Source organism: Neltuma alba, unplaced genomic scaffold (assembly GCF_004799145.2).
Source record: "Neltuma alba isolate B1F8T4 unplaced genomic scaffold, ASM479914v2 tig00010735_pilon, whole genome shotgun sequence".
Classification (NCBI taxonomy): Eukaryota; Viridiplantae; Streptophyta; class Magnoliopsida; order Fabales; family Fabaceae; genus Neltuma; species Neltuma alba.
The window spans coordinates 1-11,631 of NW_021635562.1; the positions used below are offsets into that span (position 1 = coordinate 1).

Below are 11,631 nucleotides of genomic sequence, written 5' to 3' on the forward strand. Positions count from 1 at the left end.
CTTTAATTTATGTAAATGTGTGTGTTTGTGTCTGTGCATATGTACAAGTCTGACGAAACTCTACTTGACTATAAAATTTATACATATAAAAAACTTACAGTAGTGAAGAGTAAATAATGGGCAGTCAATAAGCAGGTGGTAGCGACAAGGAATAGCAGAGATCGCAGCAGTCGGATGGAGAATATGTGCTGGCGGATTTGGCACCTTTCGCAAAAAGAAACAGGCATCTCTCTCTCTCTCCCCACATTTTTTTAAGGGCATGTGTTCTTATTATTACAAGAGGTAATTTTGTTTGAGACACCATTAAACTTTAAATGTGAGTAACTCTCTGGCATGGTTCTGAACATTGATTCATTCTGTCATGAGAGTTTAATCTATTCCGTGAAACCCAACCTTCATTAGTGTAAATTTTTTTAGGCTAAGGTGCAAATTTATTTCACTTAAAAGCAATATTGTCCGGAAATTTTTCTTGGGTTCAATATTACTCTAAAAGTATTAGAATAGAGTAATATTGTCTCTTATCGTTTTAACCATCAACTTTAATTTTTTAGCTATAAACGTTTTTTTTTTTTATGGGGTAGACCAATATCACTGCGTTTTGAAATTTCCGAGACAACATCAGGGGGAAAAAAACCTTTCGGGACTTTTTTTTTTTTTTTGCTAAAATGATATAATATATATATCATATAAAAATCCATGAGAAGCTGTACTATTTATAAGTTATAAAAAGTACGGCTTTAGCTTATTTTAGATTCCTTGTAAAGTATGACACCCAAATCATAGTTTATTTAAAATAACTAAATTGATGGTTATTGGCTGGTTGCTAATCATTTCAAGGCAATTTGGCTGACTTTAGACAAGTCACAAGTCAATTCTCTAGATGTGATTTTGACGGTAATTGTTGAATTGATATAATTTTAAGAAAAAACTTTGCAGCACTGCTTCACAATGTTGGATTTGCATCACATAAGATCAAAATAAAAGCTTAGAGGTGATTTTCAAAAAAGAAGTATTCCTCCGATCCTTAATATAAGATCTATTTAACTAATTTGATTAGATTAAGAAAATTAAGTAAGTTAGTTGGCTGTAATAAATATGATATGTTTTTCCTAGAATATCTTAATATCTTTATTATATCCTCCTCCCTCTCATACTTGACTATGTTGAGGGAGTATTAATAGGAGTATTTAGAAAAAAATGATAGATATAAGAAATAAGTCTTATATTTATGACTAAAATCAACTTTACAATTACGTTCTATATTAAGAACCGGAGAAGTAGTTTCTATAATGCCTGTGTTTATAAGCTGATTACACACTTAAAGGCTCACAGTTCTAAGTAATAAGCATCTATGCAAGTTCATAAGCCATTTACATTACAATTCAATTTAAGTAGCTAATTGTTCTTTTCTTTTTAAATAGGAAAACTTAATCATTTGGTTACTATAGTTTGTTCGTAATTCAATTCTTAAACTTTAAATTGGTGGCATTCAATTCATGTAATTTTGACTTGGAAAAACTTAGTCCTTGAACGTGAACTTAGTGCCTATAGTTTAGCCATTTAAAACATGATTTAGTTCTTATAATTTATTTTTTTGAAAGGGTTAAGGTGCAAATTAGTACCATAAGTTTTCACTCAAAAGAGATAGGCATTCTAAAGCTTGTTTGGGTAACAGTAGGGGGACTTATAGTCTTTGAACATTGACGTTAACTGTTAATATTTTTAACAGTAAGAGGTGACATTGCCATGATTTTAAACTTTGAGGACAAATTTATACTCAAAAAAAAATCTTCTGGATACTCAGTGCTCCTAAGTGAAAACTTTCAAGACAAATTTTCATCTTAGCCCTTTCTGAAAGGTAGGGACCAATATTTTAAATAGTTAAAATTATAGGGCCTTACATTTTAACAATAAGGGTAACATTGCCTGATTTTAAACTTTCAGAACAAATTTACCAAAAAAAAAAAAAAACTCCGGGCTCTCAGTGCTCTTAATGAAAACTTTTGAAACAAATTTACATCTTAGACCTTTCTAAAAAGTAGGGACCAATATTTTAAATAGTTAAAATTACAGGAACTAAGTTGTACTCAGTTTAAGTTTAGGGATATAATTTCAACTGAGTCAAAACTATAGATACCAGGTAATATTAAGTTGCAACCGATTTGAAAGCTATAAGACCAAAAAAACGATTAGTTTTCCTAATGTCTGATATGAGTTTCAGTGCAGTAATTGTGGTATACTTAGTAATAGTATTGAGAATATTGATCATTCCTAAAACATTCATAAAATTAAAGGGTTTGCTTGGAAGAGAAGCTTCAACAATAATTGCTGTAACCATTGTTTTTTCTGCAGATTGCATGGGATGATGCACAAAAGCTTGCAGAACGGCGATTTGAGAGAGAACAAGGCCGGAATGATGCTGCAGATGATCTGTCAGAACTTTCAGAAGGTGAAAAAGAGAAAGATGTAAATGCTTCGGAATCTAAGAAGGACATTCCCAGGATCAGTTCTGAAATGCAACTTTGGTCGGATGAGAATGAGCCTAGGAACCTTTATATTGTCTTAATCAGGTATCATATTCACTCCATCATCACCAAAAACATATATATAGCTAAAGTGTGATATGTGGGAATATTAGTCCTAGCTCTCCAAGAGAAATTAAAAGTAAAATAAATTTGATATTCCCTCCGGTATTAAATGCATAAGCCAATTAGGTGATTTATTTTGATTCTAAATATAAGATGTTAATTTACTTTGTGTTCAAGGTTTATAATCTTCCCCCAAAACTATCTTACCAATTGCAGATACTAAGAGGATTTTCTTAAGAAAACTTGAGAAAAAGGCAAAAAGCCCCCCATTGAAAATTTTATCCGTGAGAAGAACTTGGTGAATTTTTATACATAGAAAGTACCAATACTTCGCAAATTTTGTAACGATAGAAATCGACATTCTGATTTAGGTCCTTGCTACCAATAAAATTTTTAGTGGGGGACTTCTTCCGAATTTTTTCCTTTTCAGATGAAGGACTAGTTCCAATATAAATAATTAAATAACTATTTTAAGAAAACCAACACATATTTTCTGCAAATAACTAACTTAGCCAATCTTTTTCATCTCTACAAATTTGCTATCTAGTTCTTATTATACACAAGACTAGAGGAGTATTTTGTAGAATAACTAATGTACTGTCAATTTTTCATATTCTATAATTGTGATATGATTTTTCTACTGTAGTGTTCACGGATTGGTAAGAGGAGAGAACATGGAACTTGGGAGAGATTCTGATACTGGTGGTCAGGTACTTGTTAACTTCACAGAGATTTCATGAGTTTTGGTTTATTAAAATTGGTGGGCTAAGCTAAAAAGATCAGCCAAGTGAACATGTCAGCTAACTTTCTAGTTTGCAAATGATAGCTAGCTAGTAATTGACTTAATGATTTATTGAACATTTAGAAATAAACTAAGGTTAGTTCCATTTTTTTGCAGAGAGTCTGAGAAATGAACTGCACTGATAATGACTCATGAATAGCGCAATTTGTTAAAGCTTTTTATATTATATTTATATATGGATAAAGAATGGCATAGTATTGCACAAAGTCTAAGAGACACAGAGAGACAAGTTCAAATAAACTTTAGTTGAACTCCAATATTATAAGTTATAGAGAAAAGCTTCCAACGTTAGATACTGTTCAGCAGTACTATCTCCAACTTCACTCCATGTGATATTAGAGGCAGGGGGCTGTTTTGCAAGAGAATAATGTATGATATTAAAAAAGACTAAGGTTCTGAGAATCAGTAGATTAAATCTCTGCAAGAATTTCTCTCTGACCATTAATAAGCTCAAGTCAGATCCAAAAAAAAGCATTCTTGTTGTCCATAAATTGAGTTTGAGTTTCAAATTCAGGTGAAATATGTGGTGGAACTAGCTCGTGCACTAGCAAACACAAAGGGAATATATAGAGTTGATCTACTAACCAGACAGATAGCTTCACCAGAAGTAGACTCAAGCTATGGGGAGCCCATTGAGATGTTGTCTTGTCCTCTTGATGGCAGTGGCAGCTGCGGAGCTTATATCATCCGGCTTCCATGTGGCCCACAAGACAAGTAGGTTCCTTAAGACATTTATATTATTAATTACTCCAAATGACTCAGACACGAAAGTTTAATTTAGTGCCTTGCACTATAGTTTTTCTTATGCACTTCAAATTTTTTGTCCTTTGGCCTCTAGGAAGAATTTCAAAACACAGGAATAATCAAAATAAATTTCATTAACTTGGAGTCTTCATCTACCAGACGTAAAATTCTTTGTTATTTATTGATGAAGACTTGAGAGATGCTCAATGGGGTATTTAAAATAAGTTGGTTCTCCCTCCTCAATAACTAGCTTTGGGGATATGGTTCCTCATTCCACTTAGATCCCCATCATTCATCTGAGTATAGTACAAACAACATTTGTTGAAGGAAACATGCAAATGTCTAAAATTCTAAAGACAAAATTTAAACCACATTTCAGATTCGGATGATCATAAATTTTGATGGGACATGTGATGCAGATACATACCAAAGGAGTCATTGTGGCCATACCTACCTGAGTTTGTAGATGAAGCTTTGAATCACATTGTGAACATGGCAAGGGCTTTAGGTGAACAAGTGAAGGGAGGAAAACCAATGTGGCCTAATGTTATCCATGGTCACTATGCCGATGCTGGGGAGATAGCAGCTCACTTGTCTGGTGCACTGAATGTACCAATGGTACTAACAGGGCACTCCTTGGGACGTAACAAGTTTGAACAGCTTCTGAAGCAAGGAAGGCTGTCTAGGGAGGCCATAAATGTGACATACAAGATAATGAGAAGGATTGAGGCTGAGGAAATGGCGTTGGACGCTGCAGAAATGGTTGTGACCAGTACAAGGCAAGAGATTGAAGAGCAATGGGGACTGTATGATGGGTTTGACCTCAAGTTGGAGAGGAAACTTAGGGTTCGGAGACGGCGTGGAGTAAGCTGCCTAGGAAGATACATGCCTAGGATGGTGGTATGCATGATGAATCTCAATATTTTTTGGCCTTCAATTGCTTGTCACATAGCATATACAAACAACACTATCACACTGTCTATTGATTGCACAAATTAAGGGAGTTTTTTCATCAAGAGAGTAGTTTCCAATACAAATGATTAATACTTTAGGGAAATTAACACATTTTTTTTTTACAAATAACTAATTTAACTAATTTTCTTATTCTCTACAAATTTGTTATCTGGCTCCCACATTTAGGACTGAAGGGAATATGAGGTTATGTATATTCTCACCAAGTATGTGGAGGCTACCAATCTTCAAATCAATGATTTGACTAGAACAGACTCTGTATATGAGAAATTGCAGAAATACCTCTATAAATTTAAAGAATGGTAGGAGCAAATCAATCAAATGTATATATCCTTAACCCCCAGTTAACTAGTATGAACATTAGTATTTCTAGAACATGTTTGTGTGTCTGTGTTAGTGTTCCAGTGCTGTCAATGTCAGATACTTGATTGCACTTGAAAATAAGAATTTATGCTTTATGCAAAGATGCAAAATCACATTACTCGCTGGTGTTTACTTGCGTGGCAATATTCTCAACTATTGAACAAGGGATTCCAAGAGTTTCACTGCTAAACACTTAAACAGTTGAATTTGCTGCTGAAATTATCATTAGGTCATTCCACCGGCATGGACTTCAGTTATGTTACAACACATGAATCAATGGAAGGTGAGGGAGATCTAAAGTCATTGATTGGATCAAACAGAGCTCAAAGCAAAAAGAAACTACCTCCTATATGGTCTGAGGTTGCCAATTCTTCCCTTCCATGTCCATTTCCTTTCTTCTTTTGGGATAAAAAACAGAAGCCCATGTTTATTTCCTTAATGCTTATTTGAAAACAATGAAATAACAATTTTAACATATGAAGCACCACGTTTTTCCTTAATATCTTAGGAAACTATTTTATGCTTGTAATATGATCTGTTTACACAACGGGTACGTGAACTTTGAATGTAAATAGAACACCTTTTGGAACTTTTGAAGTAAAAACATTAAGTCCCATCAAAATTAACCGCAACTGATCTGGGAAAATTGTGGAACCTAGCAGGCAAATTCTCCAAGTAAATTTTAACTAAATTTAATGCCCTTACTGCAGTCAAAATTTCAAAAAACTGTTCTGATATATTTTAAAATTTAGGTACCCATTTTTTCCCCTAAATTTCCAACACTTAAAGAAATATGAAAATGAGTTTTATATTCTATGCAGATAATGCGCTTTTTCACAAATCCTCACAAGCCAACTATACTAGCCTTGTCCCGACCTGATCCCAAGAAAAATGTCATGACCCTCCTCAAGGCTTTTGGGGAATGCCACCGCCTCAGGGAATTGGCCAACCTGGTATGTTTTACATTTCTGACGTGGAAAACCTTCAATATATAATGATTGAGGGATTAAATTGAAAATAAGACTTAGATACAAATTGTAAGCATGTCACAAAGCAATGACTTAGTGTTTCACTGTGAATCACGGCAGACACTCATACTTGGAAATAGAGATGACATTGAAGAGATGTCTGAAAGCAGTTCTACTGTTCTTTCCATGGTGCTCAAGCTTATTGATAAGTACGATTTATATGGTCAAGTAGCTTACCCCAAGCATCATAAACAATCTCAAGTACCAGACATATATCGTCTTGCTGCAAAAACAAAGGTACTTATACATATTTGTCTTCATCTTTTTGAATACTAAAAATGTAGGGACTAGCCTTGCTCATAGGAAAGCAGCAAGTGAAAAATCCCTATATGACTTATATAGATCGTTATAACAGTACAACGTAATTAACTTATGATGTGAAATAATGGTTCAGAGCTTAGTTTTTTACATGCCATATGTCTTGAGATTTTTTATTTATACACCACACTTGTTGTCTATGATACATTTGCTAACATCGGTACTGTGCATATTGTCTTCTGAAGGGAGTTTTTATCAACCCAGCCTTGGTGGAACCATTTGGCCTAACAATCATTGAGGTAAACCTCGGTTTTTAATCAAAGGAAATATAATTTGATTCAGTCAAGGAGGAAATTAGAACTTACAAGAATTCCTTTCCTTCTCATATTACACAGGCAGCAGCTTATGGTTTACCTGTTGTCGCCACAAAAAATGGAGGGCCTGTGGACATTCTAAAGGTAGGCTAAAAATAATGCATAAACACACTGTCTCCTATTTTCAAAATTAAATTTTATTGTATCAAATAAATTCCAGTTCTTCTATTCAAGGAGCCTTCTCTACAATGCCCTGCATTACTTCCTCATCACTAACCACTTAATAAAGTGTACCCAAAGTCACATTAAATGGGTATTTAAGTGGGCTGGTTCTTCCACCTTAACAACTATTTTTTGGGTAGGATTTCCTATTCCACGTGGTTAGTCATCATTAAGTTAGCCACATTTCTTTTTTCTTTTTAAAATTTTATGCTTATTTTTTTGGGCTAGCCATTTATCTTATGTACATTCATACCATACTAGGTACTTAACAATGGACTCCTGATTGATCCCCATAATCAGAAAGCCATGGCAGATGCACTGCTAAAGCTTGTTGCTGATAAAAATCTTTGGCTAGAGTGCCGCAAAAATGGCCTAAGAAACATCCATCGTTTTTCATGGCCAGAGCACTGCCAAAACTACCTCTCTCATATTGAACATTGCAGGAACCACCTCTCTACCTCTCGCTTGGAAATCATGCCAATTCCGGAAGAACCAATAAGTGATTCTCTAAGAGATGTAGAGGACCTTTCTCTGAGATTCTCCATTGAAGGAGACTCCAAGTTTAATAATACAGAGACAGATCCAGCAACCAGACCGAAAGAACTCATTGAAGCCATTAGCCATAGGTTCTCATCATCTACTAGGAATTTCAGTGCCAGTTTTCATCCCATGAGAAGGCAAAGGCTTATTGTGATTGCTGCAGATTGTTATGACAGAGAAGGAAGCTTGACAAAAGCTTTTGAGGCAATTATCAAGAGTGTGATGAAATTTGCAGGACCAGGTATAGGATCAGGAAGAGTTGGAGTTGTACTCTTAACAGGTTCAAGTTTGAAAGAGACAATTGAAGCATTAAACAGCTGCAATATAAACATAGAAGAATTTGATGCTCTAGTGTGTAACAGTGGGAGTGAAATGTATTATCCATGGAAAGATTTGATGGTTGATGAAGATTATGAAGCCCATGTTGAGTATAGATGGCCCGGTGAAAATATTAGATCAATGGTACCAAGGCTGGCTGGGATTGAAGATGAAGAAGATAAGGACTACATTGAAGAGTATGTCAGTGGTTTTAGTTCTAGGTGTTATTCCTACTGTGTGAAACCAGGCATGAAGGTAAGATATTTATGTTTTAAAGAAGAAACTAGTTCGTCAATGGTTCGTATATTTTAGGAAAAAAATTATTTCAAAACCATGATTCTCATGTGTTGATGATGAATCACAGGTTAGAAACATATATGATCTTCGTCAAAGGCTACGAATGAGAGGCCTCCGTTGTAACCTAGTCTATACACATGCAGGATTCAGATTAAATGTGATACCATTATTTGCATCAAGAAAACAAGCTTTGAGGTTAGTAACATCATGCCCTCCCTATTTCTTTTATTGTGCACCGAAACTTCAAGTATGAGAAAAGATAGCTGAATACAAGAAGAAGAAGAAACATATCCTACTAGGAAGGATTGATAACTTGGATCTCATGATGCTATTATGCTTTGTTAAGAACCAAGTCATTGAATATTTTATTAGCCAAATGGTCCTGTTCAATAACTCTATTTAACATCCTCTCCTCTCTTTCTCTACCATTTTTAGAGGACACTATACTGTTTGGTCCACTCTCCTCACTGACATCTCCAATGGCCTTCTTTGTATATGTTTGATTCATTTCAAATGACTTTCTCCCATTTTCTCTTTAATAGATGTCACGCCAATTTATGAACTTCTTGTCCCTTTAAAGCTCTACATTCACTATCATATATTAGTGGTCGTCTTATAACAATGCAATAAAACTTTGCTTTAAGTTTATTTGTTATTTGTTGATGACAAATAACTCCGTTAGCCTTTTGCCACTTGAATCACCTCATTTATATTCTATATGTAACATCTCTATCAATTTCATCATCTCATTGTATGATTGATCCCAGATATCTGAATCTTGCAAGTTGTGAAATGATTTGAGCAACAAAGATAAAATGACATACGTCTTGTCCAATATGCAGGTATTTATCAGTCAAGTGGGGAATTGATCTGTCCAAAGCAATCATATTTGTTGGAGAAAGAGGGGATACAGATTATGAAGAACTCATGGCTGGCATCCACAAGACTCTTGTTTTAAGAGGATCTGTAGAGGAAGGCAGTGAAAAGCTTCTTCAAAGTGAAGACAGTTTCAAAAGAGAAGATATGTTCAATCTAGACAGTCCCAACCTTATCTATTCAGAGAACGGCCACATGGTCTGTGACATATCTGCAATACTAGGGCATCCTGGAGCATCATGATTTCTATTTGTTCACTTTTATTTTTCATATGCCTTGTCTTGGAACCTATACAATACAAATAGATGATTATAAGCCCACAAAATAAATATTACCCAAAAGGAGAATGTAAATCCCATACGTCAGCTATATACAAGACATACATCTCTAACATGATTTATCATTTTCACATATTGGAATCTATAGAAATAGCACCAGGTGTATATGATATATACATGTGAATATATAAAGTGGATAATATTCCCATTAGTAGCTGGTAGCTACTAAAGTGAGCAAAATATCAAATGTCATATTTAATTGTGGGTTGTATGAGATACACAAACATACTATAGACACAAATATATTGTCATTGGAATTAAGTTGTGTAAGCCTATAAGTTATCTAAGCCTAACACTACTACTACCACAGAAAAGTAGAGTGGTAGCATTTAAAATTTTATATTTATAGCGTATAATAATACTACCAACTTCAAACTTATCTATTGGTTACTTAGTCATGTATAACACTTCAAGAAATGTTATAAAAAGGTTACAAGCATCTATTGATCACAGGTATCTGAGTTTTTAAAAAATATTTTTTCAAGATATTTTATAAAATTAAATTTACAATAAATTTTCTTAAAAATTTCTCCTGTCATCGAAAAATATAGAAACTATTTATGAAAAAAATCAACATTAAAACACTAGCACAGTTAACTTGCATTGCATCAACATTTACACCACATATTTTTTCCACCTCCATTCTCTTCCGAACCAGGAGATTATTTAAAATTTAAAAGTACAATAATACCAAAATATAAGTTTAAAAATATTAAAGGAAAAATGACAATAAAATACCTTCTGAATTTCAAAATGACAAATAAGGCATCCGAATAAACAAAATGACAAAGAAGGTATTAGTTACCAATTTGGAATTTTTATTTTTGGTCTCAAAACATGTTGTAAAACCCATTGACTAGGATTGCACATGGGCAGGGCTGGGTAGGGCGGGACCCTTACCCGATGCCCAACCCAAAGAATGAACGGGCTGGAAAATGCAGCCCGTTGTCCAGCCCTGCCCATAAAAAACCCTATTAAGTTTGGGCTGGACAAATGCGGGCTGGGCAGGGCAGGTTTTCATGCCCAACAAATTAATATACTACATTAATTAACTAATTATTTATATTCCTTTAAATGATCTAATGTAACTTTATATTAAAATGGCAACTTGGTCTTAATTTTGTTATTAATAATTAATATACTATGAAACTACTTTTTATAGTAGCTAGGAGGAGTAGACTATGACAAAAAAATATATTGTTTGTATATTTTATTAAACTTAATTGTTTTTCTAGTTTCTAACTCTTAAAATCATTCAAAAATGAATAAGTATAATGAATACTGAATATTGATGCAACAATATGTTTGATTCAGGAAATAAATATGAGGCAAATAAAATACATATAAATAAAATTATATATATTATTGCGGGCAAGGCCAAATGGGCAGGGTAGCATACCGTACCCGATGCCCAGCTCGAACATGCCCAATAGTGCTTTTGGGCCATTTTTTTTAGGGTGGGCTGGGCATTTTTTTAACGGGCTTGGGCAGGCATTACGGGTAGCTGGGCTTTATGAAGACCCCTACCATTGACAAAGTAGTAATCCTCACTATGAAAGTTGTAAATCCAACTATGTGTTTTGTAAAATTCAGCATGGAATGATATTGTTTTTAACAGAAAAGTTGTCCAACCCCTCAAAACAGATTGGAAAACCCATTGACTAAGTAATAAATCTCACTCTGAAAATTGTAAATCCCACTATGTGTTTGTAAAATTCGGCATGAAGTTATATTTTTTTTTTATAGAAAACTTGCCTAGCCCTTCAAAATAGGTTGCAAAACCTATTGACGAAATAGTAACTTTTACTATGAAAACTGTAAATCTCACTATATGTTTTGTAAAATTCAAAATCAAAATTCTAAATTGGTACCTGATGCCTTCTTTGTCATTTCGTTTATTCAGATGTCTTATTTATCATTTTGAAATTCAGAAAGTATTTTATTATCATTTTCCCAATATTAAACTGCCTT

At 34.0% G+C, this 11,631-nt stretch overlaps 1 protein-coding gene across 1 annotated transcript; it reads left to right on the forward strand.

The window, feature by feature from the left end:
- The first annotated feature begins 2,355 nt into the window (after positions 1-2,355).
- LOC114758542 (probable sucrose-phosphate synthase 4) lies at positions 2,356-9,733 on the forward strand. Its single transcript, XM_028947592.1, is given in 13 exon segments — positions 2,356-2,570; positions 3,235-3,298; positions 3,905-4,104; positions 4,554-5,034; positions 5,699-5,708; positions 5,711-5,829; positions 6,291-6,422; positions 6,558-6,734; positions 7,001-7,054; positions 7,151-7,213; positions 7,553-8,404; positions 8,514-8,641; positions 9,289-9,733. Coding segments are annotated over 13 exon segments (2,613 nt in total). The 5' UTR covers positions 2,356-2,514; the 3' UTR covers positions 9,566-9,733.
- Positions 9,734-11,631: the final 1,898 nt, after the last annotated feature.